This window comes from Myxocyprinus asiaticus, chromosome 16, assembly GCF_019703515.2.
Source record: "Myxocyprinus asiaticus isolate MX2 ecotype Aquarium Trade chromosome 16, UBuf_Myxa_2, whole genome shotgun sequence".
NCBI classification, from domain to species: domain Eukaryota; kingdom Metazoa; phylum Chordata; class Actinopteri; order Cypriniformes; family Catostomidae; genus Myxocyprinus; species Myxocyprinus asiaticus.
Window position 1 is genome coordinate 18,598,315 of NC_059359.1, and position 23,808 is coordinate 18,622,122.

General features: G+C 35.9%; 1 protein-coding gene across 2 annotated transcripts; it reads left to right on the forward strand.

Annotated features, from left to right (window-relative positions):
• The first annotated feature begins 687 nt into the window (after positions 1-687).
• LOC127454038 (RNA binding protein fox-1 homolog 1-like) lies at positions 688-22,379 on the forward strand. 2 transcript variants are annotated; one of them, XM_051720965.1, is made up of 12 exons: positions 688-954; positions 5,091-5,327; positions 12,771-12,950; positions 14,362-14,415; positions 14,501-14,593; positions 14,677-14,734; positions 14,922-14,981; positions 15,682-15,826; positions 15,964-16,003; positions 18,246-18,316; positions 18,863-18,944; positions 19,070-22,379. In XM_051720965.1, exons 1-12 carry the CDS (start codon positions 868-870, stop codon positions 19,112-19,114), a joined length of 1,152 nt encoding a protein of 383 aa, XP_051576925.1. In that variant the 5' UTR covers positions 688-867; the 3' UTR covers positions 19,115-22,379. The 2 variants fall into 2 exon arrangements, with proteins under 2 accessions (XP_051576925.1, XP_051576926.1); XM_051720966.1 differs by lacking the exon at positions 688-954 and adding an exon at positions 4,372-4,479.
• The last annotated feature ends 1,429 nt before the right edge of the window (positions 22,380-23,808 follow it).

The following is a 23,808-nucleotide window of genomic DNA, read 5'->3' on the forward strand; positions in this document are numbered from 1 at the left end:
AAACACGAAGCTATGTAAACATTCCTGTTGTTATTTGCATAGCTCACACTGGATACACTGGTTTTGAAATGTTTGTGACAAGGTTAAGACATAGACAAAACAGACAAAAATGTATGTAAGCACATAGATATTTAAAAAAAAAAGTATGAATACAGATCCTTGGCCTGACCAATAGAGCATCTGTGAGTCTACATTTTAGACTTCTTATGTAGCTCACACTTGCTAGTATCTATTTTAGTGAGATATTATGAGAAACATCTGTGTGCATTTTCTTCAATGATTTTAAAACATTTACAAAAAATATACTGGGTACACAGTTCAGACTAAATTCAGTATTAATCTGTTAATATGCCCTATTGAATTGTTATTAGCTATACCAGTACAACTAAAGGAGGAAAGGATTATTTATAAAAGAGGGTAACACAAAACTGAGCATCTGTTTCTGTCTATCAAATATACCCTCTAACAGACTCACTCAAGCACGCGCACACACACACACACACACACACACACACACACACATGCTGTGCCCCCCAGAGATCTTTTTTAGTACTGATCTCTTCTGCTGTTCATGCGACAGACTAATTTGGCACTCTCTACATTTGGAGGGGGTCTTATTTTTTGCCCTTTTTTAATTCTTGTCATTTGTCTTGACGCCAGCTTTCAGAGCAACCCACTTCTCTTCCTTTCTTTTTCATACCCCTGGATCTTTTTCTACCTTCATTTGGATCCTAAACTTTCTCAGTCTGGTTCCTACTTTCTTGATTCAGAGAGCTATCCTTCCCCTCTATCTCCCCCTGCACTCCTCTTTGTCTCCCATCCCTTTTAGCTCTTCCTTTTTTCTGTCCTTTTCTCTGGCTATGCACCATGTTGTCCTCCCCTACTGTGATCCTTCAGCCCTACGGACTCCCTGTTTACCCCCAGACAGCTACCTGCTACCCCAGCATAGTACAGGTAACCATGTCCCTTTCTTTCTCTTGTCTTTCTGTCTCTTCTGTCTTTATCTCTCAGGAATAGTTTGTGTATACACATACATACATGCATATTTTTATCACAGAGAATGAAGGCAACAACTATATATACATATATACACACACTACACTATATATACTAAATGTAAATTTTGAACGGTAGTGTATGTATATATATATATATATATATATATATGTATATATATAAAGTTCAAAAGTTTAGGGTCACTTACTCATGTTTCTTTTTCTTTTTTTTTTTTCTTTTTTTTTCACATTTTAGAATAATAATAAAGTCATCACAACTATGGAATAATAGAAATGGAAATATGGGAATTATGTTGTGACTAAAAAAATTCACACATCTGTCCTTCCTGTATTTGTTGCTACTGTCATTATACGTCACCTTTCAAGCCTTGACAACATCCAGTATGATGCAAAAAATTAGTTAAATGTGGTTCACAAGTAACAATTTTGCATACATGGACACAATGTTCTTCCTTGACAGTATGAAACACATTAGATGTCCTCTCTTCTGACCCATTAGAGGACGACCATTTAGTACATACATAAGTTTAATGGTGGCTAGTGATTGGATGAGTTATCTAACATTTTCCCATAACCAGACGTGGTTATATATATATATATATATATATATATATATATATATTATATATGTTGCTACTGTCATTATATGTCACCTTTCAAGCCTTGACAACATCCAGTATGATGCAAAAGTAACAATTTTGCTTACATTTTATTATTTAAATGGGAATGTTGTGAGGATTCAGCTATTTCCTATTAGCTATTTCCTTGTGAACTTTCAGTCAAAATGTTGGATAACTCATCCAATCACTAGCCACCATTAAACTTCTGTATGTACTAAATGGTCATCCTCTAATGGGTCAGAAGAGAGGACATCTAATGTGTTTCATACTGTCAAGGAAGAACATTGTGTCCTGCTGTTAGTTATATTTGTCCCTGCGAGGTAGCCTGTTGAAAACAGGTTTAGTGTGTGTATGTGTTTGTGTGGTACAGAAAATACCAGGACAGCTGATAAATGGTGTGTGCTTGCTTTTTCTATCAGTCACACTCACTGTATTTTAGTCTGTTCCTCTCACTATAAATTCCACCATACATAAACACAGATTACAGACATAGAAATAAATGTAGAGTCTTGACTACCTCTTGACTTTATCTAAAGTGAAAGACAGTGACAGATTACTGTGAGCAATCTAAAGACCAGGACATAAAACAGATGAATTGTAGGTGATCCTGAGGCACATTTAAGACCTCTCTTATTTGCTTAATTAATATGTATGTTTAATAGTTTAATTTTATAGATTAAGATATTTTTATAGTTATGCTTGTGTTGGAGCATGATTAGGACACATTTTTGCAATTCTATAGTTTGGTTTTTGTGTGTGTGTGTGTGTGTGTGTGTGTGTATAAATGGATCATCAATGTCTATTTGTTGATTGGACAGTGAATATGAATTTGACAATGTAAAGTAAATCAGTCACTATTGCAAAATAAACCCCAACATGCTGATCAGGAACCCGATCTGAAGTGTGAAGCAGAGGTAACGACGATTGACCAACCAGAATCAAGTATTCCAGAGAGCCTTATAATAAGTGGGTATAGACTACATAGGCAGGTTTTGTAACTAGAGCTGTGTGTTTAAATGATCCCTCAGCTGTCCGATCAGGCACCTGGCATCCCGCCTCTGCCCTTTAACCCTAAATTTGACAGCTGAAGTGGCTGTATGTGTGTGTGAGGGGGAAGTAATCCTGTATCAGTAAATGTGCCTGACAAAGTTTAGACATTTTATCTTCTCAATGTAAAAAGATAAAGATATTACAGAGGTGTTTTTTAAATACTCTGACAGGAAGGCAACCATTAAAGGGATTGTTCACCCAAACATGAACATTTTCTCATCATTTACTCCCCATCTTGCAATCCCAGATGTACATGTCTTTCTTTCTTCTTCTGAACTAAACCAAAGATTTTTAGAAGAATATTTCAGCTCTGTAGGCCCATACAATGCAAGTTGGCCAGAACTTTGATGCTCCAAAAAGCACATAAAGGCAGCATAAAAATAATCCATATGACTCCAGTGGTTAAATCTATATTTTCAGAAGCAATATGATAGGTGTGGGAAACAAATATTTAAGTCCTTTTTTACTATCAATCTCCACTTTCATTTTCAGTTTTTTTTTTTTTTTTTTTTTGCCGATTCGCATTCTTTGTGCATATCGCCACCTACTGGGCAGGGAGGAGATTGTAAAGTAAAAATGGAATCTTAAATATTGATCTGTTTCTCACACACACTTATCATATCGCTTCTGAAGATATAGATTTAACCACAGGAGTCATATGGATTACTTTTATGCTGCCTTTATGTGCTTTTTGGAGCTTAAAACTTTGGTACCAATTCACTTGCATTGTATGGCCCTACAGAGATTAAATATTATTATAAATATCTTTATGTCTTTATGTTTGTGTTCAGCAGGAGAAAGAAAGAAATTTACATCTAGAATAGCATGAGGGTGTGTAAATGATGAGAGAATTTACATTTTTGGTGAACTATCCCTTTAAGCAACTAATTGGAGAGATAGGAAGGGAAACCGAACAGTTAAATAATTTACGTTTGTGTTCAGATCTCAATATTTAAACCTTGCATGCACTAGTGGTCTATGTTTTAACCAATATATAATGGTTAAACATTATCTTTACTGCTTATACCAGATCTATACCAGATAGCATTGTGTGTACTAGTCAGTTATTCTGTCGATTAACCTTTACTCAGTTACTACTTCTTTTGTAAAAAAATTTTACTTTGATTTTGACAGCAATAGTTTGGAGTCAGCACACTGTTTTGTGTCAGTTTGCAAGTTCGACAACATCTTTTTTAAGCCTCAAAATCCTGACATGGGTGTGAAGTTGCTCCTGTGAAAAAAAAAGTGAATGGAAGTAAGCTGTCATGTTTTTGTGAATGGTGATTACAGTCCTAACAGTAATTGTGTTATATCACATTGCTGAATAATGGCTATTATGAGAAATAGGCCCTTCTGTAACATGATACGAGCAGTCAGAGCAGTTTTTATCTCTGTGTCGAAGTTTATCAGTGAAGTCTAAATTTACTCTACCTTCTCTGCTGGGTGAAACAGCTGATAAAGAGTAAAAATAGTGGAAGAGATGTGTGTGTGTGTGTGTGTGTAATGCAACTTAAACATTTCATTTCAAATGTTTTTACTATATCACAGACCACTTTAACAACTTAAATATTAACAAAAGCTCCAACTTGTTTGAGTGCAAACTTTAAATGGGTAGATGATTGACAAGAACAAATGAACACAGCTGGCGTAAAGACCCCCCTTGAGACCAGTTTGGTGCTCTGCGATTGGTGGGTTTGAGGGAATTATGGTGGGGTGGGCGGGTGAAAACCTTGCATTTAAGCATGCGTCAGTTGTTGGAGAGTATTGGGCTGACTGCAGAATACACTGAAGGGGTGAGACCTCTCATTTATACTCATTTAATATATATTGTGTCTTTATCAGTATGTTAAGACTGTCTTTGTTTAGCTGTGTCATTTATTGTTTATGATCTGTGGTTCAATGTACAGGATGTATTTCTGCAAACAAAGCAGTTCCAATATGTTGTCTTCTTTATTCTAGGTAAATTTAGGGCTGAATTATTTGTTTGATGATCTGATTATTTTTCAAATGTATATGAAACATATATGAAAATGTACAGTATATGTTCACTTTTATCTATTCTATTAAGCAATTCCTTTCACTACATTTTTAGTATCTTCCAGAAGTGATTTTGTGGAATAATGAGCTGTTATTATTGTGAGATAAGATTGCATATATAATTCTACAACATCAACAATGAGATCAGATTAATTATCAACAATCCCTTATGTTTCTGTAACTTTTACATAGTTCTTAAAACTTAAAAAACAAGCTTTTAAGTTTTGTTCAACCCTAAATAAGGGATTTCAACTGTCTAATCACAATATGCATTATTCTTGTAATTATCATTTTACCAAGTAATAAATAACAGTTTACATGGAGAGTAACATTATCGTTAGTAAACAGCATCTCTGTCTCATTAAAGGGTGCCACCGTCCAAGAGGCGGGGCCAGGCAATGGCGACCCCTCACTTCCTCAGATCTATGCCCCACCCCCTTCATATCCTCCACCTGGTCAAGCCCCACCCACACCTGCTGCCAGGCTGCCACCCCTTGATTTCAACCCCGCCCATCCTAGCTCAGAATATTCAGATCATCACCAGTTAAGAGTCTACCAGGGCTCTCAACATGACGGGATGCAGTCTATAACTGCTAATAACACGGTAAGAAAAATGTGATTGATTATTTCCTCAATTAATTTACTGGATCAGATGATAATAGATCAACATGGGTCAAAACAGTTGATGATAAATGTCGGTAACACTTTCTATGAAGCCCATATTTATAATGCATTGTAAAGGCATTATAAATGCATTGAAATGCCTCATAATAAACCTTATAATATCTTATATCATCACATAAATAACTTTCACCACAATTATAGTACACTATAATACTTTATACCTAATCATAGTTATACGTATAATAAAATTTTATCTGCAGAAATCATAATGTATTATACATATATATATATATATGGCCTGTGCCACTTTATTAGGTACACCTGTACATCTACTTATTCATGTGATTATCTAATCAGCCAATCGTGTGGCAGCAGTGTAATGTATAAAATCATGCAGATATGGGTCAGGAGCTTCAGGGAATGTTCATATTAACCATCAGAATAGGGAAAAATGTGATCTCAGTGATTTAGACCTTGGCATCCTTGGTTGGTTCCACGGGCTGGTTTGAGTATTTCTAAAACTGCTGATCTCCTGAGATTTTCATGCACAACAGTCTCTAGAGTGTATAGAGGATGGTGGAAAAACAACAACAACAACAACAACCAGTGAGTGGCAGTTCTGTGGATGAAAATGCCTTGTTGATGAGAGAGGTCAACAGAGGTTGGCCAGACTGGTTCGAGCTGACAGAAAGGCCATGGTAACTCAGATAACCACTCTGTACAATTGTGGTAAGAAGAATAGCATATCAGAATGCATAACATGTCAAACCTTGAGGCGGATGGGCTACAACAGCAGAAGACCACGTTGGGTTCCACTTTTGTCAACCAAGAACAGAAAACTGAGGCTGCAGTGGGCCTACCATTTGTGTACCTCAGCAGAAATCCAGATTTGTCATACCAGGCAATGTTTTTCCAATCGTCTACTTCCAGTTTTAATGAGCCTGTGCCCACTGCAGCCTAAGTTTCCTGTTATAAGCTGACAGCAGTGGTACCCAGAGGGGTCTTCTGCTGCTGTAGCCCATCCGCCTCAATGTTCGACGTGTTGTGTGTTCTGAAATGCTTTTCTGCATAGCACTGTTGTAACGCGTGTTTATCTGGGTTACTGTCACCTTCTTGTCAGCTTAGACCAGTCTGGTCATTCTCCTCTGACCTCTGTCATTAACAAGCCATTTTTGCCCACAGAACTGCCACTCACTGGATGTTTTTTGCTTTTCACACCATTCTCTTTACACTATAGAGACTGTTGCATGTAAAAATCCCAGGAGATCAGTAGTTACAGAAATACTCAAACCAGCCTGTCTGGCACCAACAATAATGCCATGTTCTAAATCACTGAGATCACATTTTTCCCCATTCTGATGGTTGATGTGAACATCAGCTGAAGCTTCTGACCCCTATCTGCATTATTTTATACATTACACTGCTGCCACACGATTGGCTGATTAGATAATCGCATGAATAATTAGACCTTGTTCCACTAAAATGACGCCCTGTTGGGAAACACAAAAAATTTATTTATCTCTCAAAATGTATTGTATTCTTTTTTTTAAATATATATATATTAAAAGCCCGACATGTATTGTATGTTAAAAGTTTATGTTATGGCTGTATTATAATTGTAGTTACAATTATTTATGAGAAGTTGTAACATATTATAAGGTGTATTGTGAGACAGCATGAATGCGTTATAATGCATTTATTATTCCTTTACAATGAATTATTAATATTGGCTTCATAGAAAGTGTTACCTAAAGGTCTTTTTATGTTTTAGAGTAGAGTATAATCTTAAAGGTTTAGTTCACCTAAAAATTAAAATTCTTCCAGCCTTGACTCACCCTCATGTTGTTCCAAAACCTACGATTTTCTTTGTTTCCATGGAACACATAAAGAGATGTTAGGCACAATGTTACCCCGAGTCACCATTCACTTTCATTGCATTGTTTTCCCATTCTCCTTTTGTGTTCCACGGAAGAGAGAAATTCAGACTGCTTTGTGGCAGTATAAGACCCACATAATGGAGTTTTAAAAATGTTCATTTTAAACATGGAAACACTGTCCCACTGCTCTTATCATTACTTTATTTTGTGTAAAATAAGAATCATAAAACGTGTATATAGTAGTCTATGTACATGCATCAGAGAATGTATGTCAAGAATATTTATAGGCTGATGGTATATAATCTCATGCTTTGGGCATCTGGGATCTCCTGTGTGGGCTATAAATATCTGTATATTCTTTACATGTCCCTTCTTTCCCTGCCCATTTATGGGAATTAAACTGGCTCGGGCACCACAGAGATAAATGTATAAGTTTGTTAGTGTAAAACCAATTCAAACTTCCCTTATCTTTCTTTTCCTCCTGCTTTCTTTATGTAGAATTATCCAGGTAGTTTGAAGCTGTGCTATTAAAGGGATGGTTCACCCAAAAATTTAAATTCTCTCATCATTTACTCACCCTGATGCCATCACAGATGTTTATGACTTTCTTTCTTCTGCAAAACACAAACATAGATTTTTAGAAGGATATCACAGCTCTATAGTCCCATACTATGCAAGTGATTGGTGACCAGAACTCCAAAAGCTCCAAAAAGGAGATAAAGTCAGCATAAAAGTAATCCATACGACTCCAGTGGTTTAATCAATTCTTCTGAAGTGATCCAGTTGGTTTTGTGTGAGAACAGACCAAAATATAACTCCTTTTTCACTGTACATCTTCACAGCAGTCTCTTTGGCGATCATGATTTCAAGCTCGATTACACTTCCTATAGCACCATCTAGCGCTTTGTGCATGCATCAAGCACTAGGAAGTGTAATCAAGCTTGAAATCATGATCGGGCCTAGAGATTGCAATGACAGTTGCAGTGTAAAGTAAAAAAAAAGGAGTTACTTTGGTCTGTTCTCACCAAAAACCATCTGGATCACTTCAGAAGAAATGGATTAAACCACTGGAGTCACATTGATTACATTTATGCTGACCTTATTAGCTTTTTGGAGATTCAAAGTTCTGGACACCATTCACAGCTGAGATATCCTTCTAAAAATCTTTGTTTGTGTTCAGTAGAAGACAGAAAGTCATACATATCTGGGATGGTAAAGGGTGAGTAAATGATGAGAGAATTTTTTGGGTGAACTATCCCTTTAAGCAGAAAAAGCCAGTGATTTGTTTGTATGATTGTAGAATCTTAATGCTTGGGAACTAATTAATTTCATTCCACATTTACTTTGGAGCTTATTCACATTCATCATCCACATTTTTCCCATTTAATATAATGAATTACCCTGCAATATGACTTATATCGTTATCTACATCTTGTAAAGGGAGTCAGGCTGAGATTCTGCAATGAATTTAATTGGTTAACTTAAATGAAGGGAATGTATTCTGTTAACAGTTTCTATACATTTGAAATAATTCAATGTGTTGGGTTTTGCAGTGTGGTCAATGCACCAGACATTATGGAATTTTACCTCAAACTAATGTTTTTCAAGTGACCGGTAATGAGATGCCAGTCATGATTTGTAATACAGAAATACATCTTTTTCTTGAAATATTGGCTATTGCAACCATTCCTAGCTAATGACTCATAGTATACAGTAATTACAGAGTGTAATTTAAAAAAACAACAAAATAAAATTTTACAGTAAGTAACAGCAGAGTACTTGTGCTGAGGAAATTGTGTAAAGGATTCAGAGTTGTATTTACTATCATCTATTACATACATGTGTTATGAAAAGGCTTAAGCAACTAGTTCTCATTTTCCTCTGTCACACCATGTTACTGAAGTGTTTTTCTTGTGGCCACATTGCTTATATTACTAGAGAGCACCAGAGTTACAAGGTCCAGATATTCGGACTATGAGACGCCGCCATGGAGGGAGGGGTCGAGGGGGGAAATCAGGCGGGATGACCCCTCCCCCTCAACTATTTATCCCAGGTCCAGTCAGAAAAGCACTCTGCATCGTGACGTGATATCTTCACATACCTTCCCCCATCACACCCTCCCTATATCATTCACTGAATTTCCCCTCCCTGGCCTGTGTCTCTGGATGAATGTGATGATGATAATATTTCAACAATTTTTCCTGTGTGACACCTGCTGTTGTAGGCATTACAGCTACCAATCAGCCCGGCCAAGCTAAGAGTTAACCATAACCATGATCTGTTTGCGTGTTTGAGTGTGCGCGTGTGTGTGCGTAAAGCTCTCTATATGTGTGTTTCTAGCCGTGTCTCTTACTTCCTTATTAATACACATTTCTGTTTTGCAATCTTGGTTGAATGTTGCCAAAAATAGCAATGTTCTTGAGTGTTGTACTGGAAAAAGGTGACCTTTAAAAGTTATATGTCAAATGCATAAGCTGCCTGAATCCCCTTTGTTGCATTTTTATCTTTCAATTTCTATTTTGGGGTTCACTCGGTTCCTTCTCTTTCCATCATTAGAACATTAAAGAGGCACTCAGTAATTTTTTCCTCATTAAAAAAAGTTTCACTTCTAAGGAAATATATTGTAATTTTGAAACGTGTAAAATCATGAGCACTAATATGAGATGAAGACTCCAGTCATATAGTAACCTTATAAAAGCTGTTTTATTCTACATGGAGAGGGACCCCTCATGTGGGCTGCCATGTTAGTATCACATGACCAGCCAAATACTACTCTCTTAATCTCAGTAACGGCCATTTTATTGGACACTTTAACTCATAAATTAAATAAATCATGACTGACTGTGAATAATTAATTTCTACAATGTCATCGGTATCTAAAATTAGCATTGCAGTGTCCACACATGAGTAAAATGTTATCTAGAGTGAATAACTTTCTCTTAGGTATACTTATCCTTTTCTTTTTGTGCTTACATTTAAGAGTTTTGTTCTAGGTTATTATTTCTGTTTTTTTTTTTTTTTGTACTATGCAAAGATTACTTCAAAAGGAGGGACAGGCTATTGTTGTAGAAATAAAGTTTCAATACAATATTCCCAAAAATTATTTAAACACTTTTCCACTAAGTTTGACAACCAAAAATTGTCCAAATACAATTGTCCAATTGTTTTTGTTTTACCATTTGAAACCTAACAAACGTGTATTTTTGCTATGTTTATTTAAATTAAATGCCCCTTGCTTTGTTATTTTGTTACATAATGTAAAGATATTCATACATTTGGCTGAAAGTTCAAATACTTTTTTGGGGCCATAGTATTCATTAAGAATGGAAATAACTTACATCTTATATAATTTATATAGTTTCAATATCAAGCATTGTCAAGTGTTGACTTTTTACAGTCAAAAGTCTACAAAAAACGAAATTAAAGCTCTTTCGTAAAACCAGTGGAAGGGAACTTGATGAAATGACCATTTCCTCTGCTCAGATTAAAGCTGTTCTATTTCCCTTGGCCCTTTACTGGATGAATTAAGCAGTATCCAAGCATCCAAATGGCGATTTTGCCTTACTGCTTCAGCTTCTTCTACCATCATAACATATGGTCATACAGTACTGTGCAAAAGTTTTAGGCACTTGGGGTAAATGTTGCATAGTGAGGATGTCTTCAAAAATAATACCATAAATAGTTTTCATTTATCAATTAATGTCATACAAAGACCAGTAAACATAAAGAAAGCTAAATCAGTATTTGGTGTGACCACCTTTGCCTTCAAAACAGCACCAATTCTCCTATAGGTACACTTGGATACAGTTTTTCTTGGTTGTTGGCAGATAGGATGTACCAAGCTTCTTGGAGAATTCACCACAGTTCTTCTATCTATTTAGGCTGTCTCAATTGCTTCTGTCTTTTTATGTAATCTCAGACAGACTCAGTATTCAGTGGGGGGCTCTGTGGGGACCATGCCATCTGTTGCAGGGCTCCCTGTTCTTCTATTCTATTCTATTCTTTTTGCAAAAGAAATGTTTGGGAGTCTAAAATGTATATTTCCTATTGACACACTAAAGCTGAAGATATAAATAACCATCTTAAGACAAAGGTTTTTGTGAAGCATCTTATGTGCCAAAACTTTTTTGCAGTACTGTGTATCACTCTATCTGTCCTATTATTCACTCCGGCCATGGCTCATTCTAATGACCATTTTTATCATCTGCAGAATATTTATTCCAATGCTTTGAGATTCACTTCACTTGTTCAGCCCTGCCCTCACATTTCCTGTTTTGGTAACAATTTACAATAAGGTTCCATTTCTTAACATTAGTAAATGCGTGAATAAACAATTATATATTTATATATATATAAATTATATATATAAATATTTGTTACAGCATTTATTAATCTTTGTTAATGTTAGTTAATGAAAATACAACTGTTCATTGTTAGTTCATAGTGCATTAACTAATGTTAACTAATACAACTTTTGATTTAAAAAATGTATTAGTATATGTTGAAATGAACATTAAGATTAATGAATGCTTAATAAGTATTGTTCATTGTTAGTTTATGTTAACTTATGTTGTTTACTAATGTTAACAAATGGAACCTTATTGTAAAGTGTTACCGTAAAGTGTTACCCCTGTTTTTTTACCAACAAATTTTTTTTGGTCTTTTTCACCATTTTCCCTTTTATCTTTATTCATTTGTAATGTCATGCTATGCACTGCTTCTCTCTCTCTTTTTTTTTTTTTTTTGTGCTTTTTGCTGTTTTTCTTCTGAACATTTTTAATAAATGTTTTTTGACTGCTTAATATATTTTTTGATGATAACAGTTTTATGGCATTTAGTGAGGTAGGCTATGCAGACACAAACTGGCATCTTGATGCATTGTGGGATAGTGGATGTGTTGAGTTTTAAGCACAAACACTCCTATTGATCTGCATGTGTATTCACAGTAATCTAAAAGCAGTGGAATAGGAAATGCTATGTATCATGCATTAAACATTTTTGTGGTTTTTATGGTATTGTAATATGCAGTACTCAGAAAATTACAAGTTATTGAGTAATTCCAATTTGTTATCTTTAATTACTCTTAGTAAAATATGATTATGCTCTATGTTCAATGCAAAGTGTGTGGGTTTTTTTTTAGTTCTGTTTCTAACAGGCATGTACTTAGACAGTTCACTAAAATAGAAACTTGATCACATGTCCTCACATTTGCTTGAGAGGAATCACTGGATGAGGAATGCTCATTTGCGTTTTGTTGTTGTCACTTTATAAAAACTGTTGTTCTCCCAATAAAATATTAGATTTCTGTAAAATAGCTGAAATATGTTTGAGAACAAACCTTCCAACAAGCACTAATTTTAAATGTTATAAAATCTTTAGTTGTTAGTGTAATAAATTCCTTTTGTTTTCTCTCTGTAACTTTTTCTTTACCTCTTTCTCTCCCTTCCTTCTCACTCTGTCTACTTTTGTTTCTTTCCTCTACTTTATCTCCTTCTACCACAAAATGTTCTCCCTTCCCTGTCTTTTAATTCTTTTTCCCCACACAGGATGATTCTTTGGCTCCAGTGACGTCTGACCCTCAGTCTCTTAATGTTTCTGTGGTACCTGGGAGCGGGACAGGAAGTGGAAGTGAGGAGGAGGGGGCTGGTAAGGCCCAACCCAAAAGACTCCACGTGTCCAACATCCCTTTTAGGTTTCGTGACCCAGACCTGAGGCAAATGTTTGGGGTAAGAGAATCCATAGTTGTATCAAATGTAATACATTACTTAATTGGGTTATTTTGGCATTTAAAAGTGCGTAAAAACAAAGAAACTACTAATCAATGGAAACAACTGTCACAGTGGCGAACATGACCAAATTGTTTTTTGATTGCTCATATCACACAAATTAAAGATTGTCATATATTGAGCCGAGCATGTTTACAGGGGCGAATTTAGGCATGGGCGACATGGGCAGTTGCCCAGGGTGGCATCTTGTGGGGGGGCGGCACGAGGCAACCCCCCCCCCCCCCACCAACAACTTTGGGGGCGGGATGAAGCAGGTTTTGCCCAGGGCGCCATACAAGCTAGAACCGCTACTGCATGTTTATGTCCATTAAATCATTAAATGAACTATAGTGTCAGAAGAGCTTGTTTTGACATACAACAAAAAGAAAAAGAAAAGATTGCCAGTTACTAGTTTCAACATCATAGGCCTCACACGTCACTCTTCCCACAGTTCAGAACCACTAGAAAGGACAGCAGCAATTAACTAATCTGATCACCAAAGACAACAATCTTAACCTGAATGCACAAGGCAAATGTAACGTAGACATGACAATCTACATTCCTTAACTTAACAACATAAATATTATATTATAATATAAACAGACACTACGCCCTAACGTTAGAACTATAAAACAGACATAACACAAGAAGGACATGACTGCCAGATCACCACTTCATAGCCTCAGACTAACCAGAAACAATGACCTAGTATCTATGACCTAGTATCTATGACCTAGTATCAATAACACAGATTTTTAGTAAATACATTAACTTGCCTTTACTTGAACACAAAATCCATGCATCTGTCCTTGCGAATGAACATCTCCCTAAAGTCGAAGTTGAAGTTTCGATAGCCTCTCTTGCCAAATCCAAGTAGGTCTTCGATGCTTACACTGCTGATATCCATTTTAACGCTTAATAACGCATTAGTTACATGAACTTGAACGTGTTGACGAAACTAAAATCTAGCCTATCAGATAGTGTGACTGAAGGAAGGAGCTTCTGATTGGCTTACTCATTTAGGTAAGCGTGCTTACCTTGGCCATTTGTAGTAGCGGGCGTAATTCAGTTTGAATGAAAGTACAGTGTTGAATGAAAGGGCGGTAAACAATGCTTTGAATCAGAGAAAGCAAAACAAAGTGCTTATACCTGAGAGTGGCGCCAAAGCGAATAAATGAATAACTGTCTGTGCTGCTCAACTGACATGAAAGATGACGAATTTGAACGAAAACAGTAGTTTATATTAACAATTATATTTAAACATTTCATAGTGTAATTTTTCTTTTCATCCTTCTGTTAGGTAAGCACCTTACTTAAATGGACAGCACGTCCCTGATGACATCTGTTTAAATCTTTATTTTTCGCTTTTCAGCAATTTGGCAAGATTCTAGATGTGGAGATCATCTTTAATGAGAGAGGATCCAAGGTGAGTATGTTGCTTGTAGCCTGTGAGTTTGGTCAATATCTCTCTAAGGTGTAAGATTTAATTTGAGACCGTTTACTTTCTTTAGGGTTTTGGGTTTGTGACATTCGAGAGTGCAGTGGAAGCAGACCAAGCGAGAGAGAAGCTCAACGGAACGATCGTTGAGGGAAGGAAGATTGAGGTATAGGAGTGATCTGTTGCTTTATTCAACAGAGTAGCCCCATTTTACTGTCTCCCGAACAACAAAATGACTTTCCTTCTCAGGTGAACAACGCCACAGCGAGGGTGGTGACAAAGAAGCCCCAGACACCTTTAGTGAACAGTGAGCTTTATGATATTCTCTATAAAAAACCTCTGACAACTTTAGTTACTCCAGAGTGTAGTAGATTTATATTTTCTTGATAACATAAAATGAAATGATTCCCTTTTGTACTGTGCATCACTCTTTTTGTACTTCAAATGTTCCTAACTAATTCAGCACCCTCACTTATATGTGTCTGTTCGTGCAGCTGCTGGGTGGAAAATCAATCCAGTAATGGGAGCGATGTATGCTCCTGAACTTTATACAGGTATGGGTATCTTATCCTAATTTTATAAAAGTTTGGGAAGAGCACATTCTTCTAATATTGTTGTAACGGTGGTTGTCTTCGAGTGGAAGAGAGGAGATGCAGGAGTAGAGTCTTTAAATCCTTTAATTACAATAGCTGGTGTAGAACAAACACTGGGGTAGAACAAACTATAAAGCTTAACATCACAAATTAACAACACAACGTAACACTTCAAGGACTGGATAAAACTAGAGGATATTTATACAAAAGGAACTAATGAGGGAATGGAATATAGGTGAGGATAATAAGAAACACAGAAAGTGATGAGGGCAGTGCACTATGGGAAATGGGGAGAACTTCAAAATAAGAGTCCTTGAAGAAGATGATGGAGACAGACTGTGACAACTGTCATGTTCATCTAATCCTGTGAATCACAATACAAAGGGTATTTAAACAGCTGATTACATCACTGAAGTGACAGTTCCCCATGTACAACTCCATAAAAGAAAGAACAATTTTCATTTTGGAGTGAACTGTCGCTTTAACATTATAGTCTTCATTAAGTAAGTAGTCCAGGCGGTATTTACGGCCTCCATCATGGACAGCAAGCCAAATATTTTTAACTTTATCTCACTCACAGATCATATGAAAATATGCCCTGCTTTGTGAGAATTGGTTGTCCAGCTTTAATCAATATTTCAACACTTTTTTGGTTTAATAGTCACCAGCTTTCCTTATCCTATGCCCACGCCAACCTTGGCCTACAGAGGTTCTGCCCTCCGTGGGCGTGGTCGAGCAGTCTACAATACCATCCGGTCAGCTGCAGCAGCAGCAGCCACACCAGCTGCATTACCAGCCTATCCAGGGTCAGTCAGTCTCTCTCTCTCTCTCCTCTCTCTCTCTCTCTCAATGGCCATCTTATCACTGATCTTATCACATTAATTGAAAAGACTGGACAATTTAAGTTGGACTAATTTATTTTTTACTTTCCTTTTTCTTGCAGGGTGGTATATCAGGATGGATTGTACAGTGCTGAGGTTTATGTAAGTTTACCAGTCACTGTATTACACAATTAGATTTTACAAAATTAAAGCCTTTTACACTACAGGGCCCTATTTTAAGAGCACTAGCGCTAAGTGCAGCGCTTTGCCATAAGTCATAAGCTCAAAGTCAGTGGACATGGCCATCATGTTTCCAGCAATAATGTGCTAATTCTAGGCGCAAGTGGGTTTGGCGAAATTACGCACGCAAAGCGCTAATAGGCTGGGTCAAGTGCAATATAATTCTGAGGTTTCTCTCTGGATATTCCACTGTCTGCATCCTATTATCTAGTCAATTTCCTGTCAGTAGTGATATAAACAAAGACAACACATTCATAAAAAGTTGGTAGTGTAAATGGACTGTGTAATGAATTAGAAATATAGAAATATGGATTTACCTCTTTTATGCATTAACTGCGTCCTTGTTGAATGTCAGGCATTTTTCTTTGACAGTGACACACTCCTTTTGTACGCATGGAAAACGTGGTTCTCGTCAGGATTTGTAGGCTGCGTTAAATTATAGAGAATGTAAAGGCCAAAATATACTTTGGTTGTCCGCACTGTGGATCGCTCCGCGCAAAGTATGTGTGATGCAAATTTTGTCAACAGCACAGCCACGCCACCCAGATTTTCTTGGCCAGCGGACAGGCGTTCTTATTCGTTCGTGGTCAGAAAAGTATATTAAAGGCCAAAGTATACTTCGGGTGTGCGTGTTGTGGATCCCAGCAGTCACATACAGTATGTGTGACGCAAATTGCATCATCAGCACAGCTGTGTGGCTTGACCGCGCGCTGCCTATATTTTCTTGACTCGTGTACTTGGTCCTCGTCTGTGCGCATCGTCTGCGCATGTGTTGGCCATTGACTGTTCTAAAAGGGTGTCACAATGCAGTTGTAGTGCACATGAGTCAAACGCGTTTCTATTCGTTCGCAGACAGAAAAGTATACTCAGAAAAGCGACGTGGTCGACCGGGCGCGAGTCGATTTGGAACGCGCCAAAATGAAGTATACCTGGGCCTTAAGAAAGGCGATGCGGTCGGCTGGGTGCAATCCGATGCAGAATGCCGAAAGTATACCCAGGCATTTAGTATTATTAATCATTTTCATCCACTGACACACAAATCATGGCTAGTATTTACAGTGATTGTATCGGCACGCACTTCAATTCTACAGATCAATTTTGATTTTGAAAAATGTTATTCATTTATTGAAACTTGAAACAATTAAACCAAAAATATTTCTAAACGAAACAAAAATATAATCAAAATAAAGAAGTGTTCAAAAAATATTACCAAATCCAAACATCTCTCCAACTTCTTCCACTGGTCCCTTTTGCATTGACTTAAAAATCACTGTGAAAATACCAATACAAATTAGATCATAAACACAACTGTTAATATAAACATAACATTAATAATAACTGAAAAATAAACCATGACTTATATAGATAGTTTAACACAAATCGAATACATTTTTATTTAATAAAACAGCTTTTGTCAGGGACATAATTTGATGTTCCATTATATTTTCAGAGTTTAGAAATTAACTTTATTACCATCTGCTGGTGGACTCTCCAAACAGCAAATGCAGGAACTGAGTTTAACTTTGCGCTGAGATAAGACCTACTTTTGAAACGTCTTAGCGCAATGACATATTTCTCAGGAAATTAGCTAATTGCACTTTGTGTCAATTCATTACCATACAATACACCCACAGTTTGCACACAGATAGCTCAAACACTCCCACTCACAAAAACTGGATAAGACGTTGGGCACGGTGTTAGCGCGTAGCGCTTTGCACGTTCATGAAAATAGAGCTCGATGTGTTACACTATACACTGTAAAAAAAAATTGTCAGGATACCTAAATGTGCTTCATGTGGTAACATCTAAATTAAATGGTTTTATTATTATTTTTTATTTTTTTATTTAATCTGAATATGAGTTTACACCAACAAAAGTAATTTTTCTGGGTTACATCATGTAGAAATAGGTAATTCAGGCAACAATTACAGGTTAACACTTTTTTCAGTGTATACTGAAACTGTGGTGTGGTTTGGTTGTTAAAAACCTGCGTTGGTAACCAAAATCATAGTTTCAAACCCTGAAAGGGATGGTGCCCTTGAGAAAGGCATGTAGCCCCAAGTTGCTCCAGGGGGACTGTCCCGGTGGTAAAATGTACTCCAAGTGAAAGTGTTTGCTAAATGAATAGCAATGTAATGCAATAGTGTACCCTTCCTGTCTTTAGGGAGGATATCCAGCCACATATCGAGTGGCCCAGTCCACCTCAGCCGCTGCAACAGCCACATACAGTGATGGGTAAGAACTGAACCAAAACCTGAAACTCACTGCCAGTATTAAATGATTAGTTCACCCCAAAATGAAAATGTTGTCATCATTTATTTACCTTCATGTCATTCCAAACCTATATCTGATTTTCTCTTCCATGGGGCACAAATGAAGATTGTGAAAGTGCATAGTGACTGAGGCTGTCTGTCTTTCATTAACATTGTACTCAATATTTTGTGTTCCACCAAAGAAAGAAAGTCATATGGGTTAGAACAACATGAGGGTGAGTAAATGATGGCAGAATTTTAATTGTTGGGTAAACTATTAATTTAAGCTCACCAGTGAATTCAGTGTGCAGTTACTTCAGTGAATTGTTGTTGCATATGATCTTATTTTAAAGACACCAAGAGCTTGGTCTGAAGTTGTTGAATTCACACAGTGCAATATGACAAATACTGGTGAATTTTTATTTGATTATTTATTGTATTGTATTTCATTACAATGATTTAATTAAGTGAGATAGTATGAATAATTCACTAATTTATATGCTTATTTGTTTGTTTTCTATTTGTTAAGATATGGGAGAGTCTATGCCGCAGCAACAGACCCCTACCATCACTCAGTGGGACCCACAACATCTTATGGAGTTGGAACAATGGTAAATTACAGTGTAATAGCTGAAATGCAACATTACCAAATCTATAGCAGTGCTATACCGTATTGTTTTTCTACACAGCATGTATGGTCAGAATGTCTGATTTGTTCTATTTTTTTTTAAATCAGGCAAGTTTGTACCGTGGGGGCTACAACCGCTTCACTCCATACTGAACAGAAACTATTCTGTGACTGCAACACACTTCCTTTTTAATTGTCTGTTGCTGACAATGACTAGACGCTCTTTTCCTATGTGAACCATGACTTCTGAGGAACTGTTTGACTTTGAGATTGTAAATAATGCGGCTGACACTTTGCTATTTATTGCGGAAAGATGAATTCAGCCTGAAAACATTAAGAATTATATTTATGGACTTTTATTTAAGTCTGAATGCAAGGGAAAAAATGGGAGAAAACAAAAGTTCACATGCTTGCTTAAAAGAAGCACAGTGTCAAGCTGATGAAGATGTTGTTATTATCTATGTACTGATACTATTAAAGGGATAGTTCACCTGAAAATGAAAATTCAGTAATCATTTACTCATCCCTATGACTTTCTTTCTTTTTTAGGATGAAACCAACAGATTTACAGGCAGATGTTAGGCAGATTGTTAGGCCTCAGTCACCATCCATTTTCATTGTATGGACAAAAGATGCAAATAAAGTTAATGGTGACTGAAGTCCCCAAAATTCTGCCTGAAATCTCCTTTTGTGTCCCACGGAAGAAAGGAAATCAAGTGGTTTTGGAACAAAGTGTGCACACTTTATGACAAAATTTTCCTTTTTGGGTGAACTATCCCTTTAATGGTGCAGTTACAGAATTGTAATATGCTAACAAAGCCTCACAGGTATATGGTAGGCCTTACAATGAGGATATTGATTACAAAATAGTGTCATTTTGTTACAAAATGTTAGTACAAAATCTGGGTTGAATAATGAAATATAATATGTTCATAGACATATTATATCTGGAACTTTCCCCAGAGTGAAATATGCAGAACACTGAACCTGTCTAGTATGTATAGGTTTGAGTTTGTGTTGGTGTGTGAGTGTTGATGTGTGTGTGTGTGTGCACGCGTGTGTGTGTGTGTGTGTGTGTGTGGTGTGTTGGAGTGTATTTTGAGTGTGTGTAATTTTACAGCTATCAGCTATTATAATGCAATACTGTGAGATATAGCAATGGCACTGGTGTGGGTGATTTGTTCTCTCTCAATACAATCTACCTCTAAATATCTCTTTATTCTATTCTTTTGCAAACCTCTCACTATTTTCCAATGGGGCAATTTCTATATCTTCATTATGGATGGCTTGCTTGCATGTTTTAGTCTACAAAAATCTTTGGTGCTTTCCTCTCAAATTCAACGCCCCTCTTACTCATTTCCTGTAATATCTTGTTGTATCATGGCCCATTGTTCTTGTTCCTTTCTCTGTTCCTTGTCTGCTGCTTCAAATTCTGTTTTTACTCCAGTAATAAAACCTAATTTTCATCTTTAATCTACTTTTTAGTTTTCACTTACTCTTTTCACGCTTCTTGTCATCAGATGTGCTTTACTTACCTTTACTGTCTGCTTTCAAAGGCTTTCTTCTTTCTAGCTATCTAAAGGCTTGTCCTCCATGAAAATGCAGTTCAAAGCGATTTTCTATTGAAATTCCTGTAGTACTCTTAACCAAGGGAATCAGCCTTAAATGTATTAAAAGGAATTCACTTTTATTTTTTAAACATAAGACACAACTTACATTATCAAAGTTATTTAATTAGTTATTTGATTTTTAATAATAATGTCACAGTGATTATAGACAGAAATCAGATTTATACATTGCTACTGTTTCTGTGCCTTTTTATAGCTCTTTTCTGTCTCTTGTTTTTTCTATCTTTTTCTTTTTTCTTTTTCTTCCTTTCTCAGGCTTTCTGTCACTTTTTCTTTCCTTCCTTCTTTTGACCTTCTTTCCATTTCCTTCTTTTTTCCTTCAACAGTCTTCTTTCTTTCTTTCTTTCTTTCTTTCTTTCTCTATTTTTATTTATATATTTAGTTATTCAGTAATACAATTAGTTATTTGATATTTAATAATAAAGTCACAGTGATTATAGACAGAAATCAGATTTATACATTGCATTTCTGACTACATTAGGTCATTTTGGATTCAAAATTGATAACTGATTCATAAATGTGGTTTATTTTGCAGAATATTTAAAGTATTTTAGTGAACTGTCCTATAGAACTGTTTCTGTGCCATTTTATAGCTCTTTTCTATCTTTATCTTTTTTCTTTTTCTTCCTTTCTCAGGACTTTCTGTCACTTTTTCTTTCCTTCCTTCTTTTGGCCTTCTTTCCATTTCCTTCTTTTTCCTTCGACAGTCTTCTTTACTTCTTTCTTTCTTTCTTTCTTTCTTTCTTTCTCTCTATTTTTATTTATATATTTATTCTTTAGTAATATAATTAGATATTTTATATTTAATAATAAAGTCACAGTGATTATAGACAGAAATCAGATTTATACATTGCATTTCTGACTACATTAGGTCATTTTGGATTCAAAATTGATAACTGATTCATAAACGTGGTTTATTTTGCAGAATATTTAAAGTATTTTAGTGAACTGTCGAACTCTTTCTGTACCTTTTTATAGCTCTTTTCTTTCTTTTGTTTTTATCTATCCTTTTTTCTTCTTTTCTCAGGACTTTCTGTCACTCTTTTTTTCCTTCCTTCTTTTTTCCATGTTTCCATTTCCTTCTTTTTTCCTTTGAAAGTCTTCCTTCTTTCTTTACATCTTTCTTTCTTAGTTCAGAACTTTCCATCACTCTATCCTTTCCTGTCTTTAAACCCTTCCATCCATTTATTTTCTTTCTTCCTGCCTGCATTCAATAATTGTTTTTCTCTTTTACCTATTACCCTAATTTAGGCCTTTCTTCACTTTGTAAAATATTTCTGCCTCACCAGTTTCTCTTTGTTGGCTTTGCTATGTCTTACTATGCTTTAAAAGTTTATTCTCTTATTTTTTCCAACTGTTTTCCAACTAATTCTGCCCCTTTCATTCTATCTCCTGTCAGCTTTCTTTTCATAAGTCTTTTCCTTCTCAATATTTTCTCTTCTTTCTTTACAACTACTAACTCTATATTGCCTGACAAGTTTGTTTTGTTTTCTCTCACTTTTTCTTCCTTTCATGCTCTTTTTCTACTCTAGGTTTCCTTGCATTCCTCTTAGCTTTCATTTATTTACTTTGGCCACTTAATAATTTTCTTGTTTTCTCTCTCTCTCTTTCTTTCTAAATAGTTTCCTCCAGACAGTGTGATGTTATTTTTACAAGCCTATGTACCATTACAGGACCCACGGTGTCATTGCTGTATCACATATTCAATGTTTTTCCTTTTTTTTTTCAACTCACTACACTGTGCAAGCTACACTATGGCTTAATTGTACATTAAAACAGTTTAAGTTTAAGGTTCATGTCTAATCATTGAGCAGAAACAGAATAAACTGTGATGTCTGTGTTTAAGTTTTAAACATATTAGCAAATAACACTACTTTTCTGTGACTGGGTAAATATATCTTTTTAGATATTTCTTGTAAATGTAAACAATGATTTTATCCGTTATTATAGAGTATTTTTACTGTAGGTCTATGACCATTGCACATATGCGATTCCTCAGTAATGCTTATATGTATTAGGTTAGAAAACCACAAAAACCTGTTTACTCACGCGCGGTGATCTAATAGCCAGCCTATAACTACGTTAACAGATAAAACGTAGCACGTTCTCAAATTACAACAGTCCACACCCTTAACCAGGAGAACACCGGCTGGCGTCTCATTCGACCTATTTGTAAAACAACATTAATGTCAACGGACCTTTTGAATTAATCTGTGAATCATTTCGAAGCCGTCTACAACTATCCCAGTTAGTCCCAATGAATGTTAAGTTGAAATTTCGCGACACCTGTAAGTATGAAGAATCTTTGTTTTTATTTCAATGTCTGTTTTGAATAAACTTTATTTTCGTGTTAATCTACATGCTATAACTGCATGCTAAATTCCGTTCTTTCTTTACGTAAACGTTTATGGAGCGAATGAAAGTGATATAAGTACCTCGTGGCTTGCCATACATAGCTGCATTACATACTTCATATTCCATTCCACATATGAGAATTTTAAGCGAATATAGATATACCATGATTACCATGACATGTTTTCATGTCTCATATTCCGTTCTTGTATTATTTGAGCACCTAAATTGAGCAGCGTGAGCAGAGCAGTGTGATAAAATGAACCGCTTTAAAGTGCTCCGATGGGTGTACCGTCTACGGAGGTTCGCGCCAAACTCCCACGAATATACAAGTGAGGATTTTTATAGTTTCATTTGAATTTAATTTGAGCAATGGCAAATGTTCTTGGCTCATACACACAATGTAAATGACACGCAGGAGGAGATGCTTGCTTGCTCCATTACTCTCAAGATGATAAAGAAACACATTTTCAAATGCACATAGAATATCAAATGTTTTCCTTCATGTGAAATAAGGGCTTGTAGGTTTTATCGGAGAGCCTTAACATAATGTGAGAGAGTGAAGAATTTAGGACAGAAATACAGTATACATTATTACCATTGCATAATGTAATATAATTGGCGGTGTTGTCTGGGTTTCTTAAATTATATAACATATAAAATATGATTATTCTATCCCTGTGCAATAATTTTTTTATGAAAAATGCAATATTTTTTAAAGCCTTAAAAGTAATCATATAGCCCCATTTTATTATATGATTTCAAGTCAAACATCAACAAATGACTACTTAAGGTGTAGGCCTATCTCTAATAAGCATACGTGAACCTTAAGAAGTATGATAATTGCTTATCATAATAATCATAATT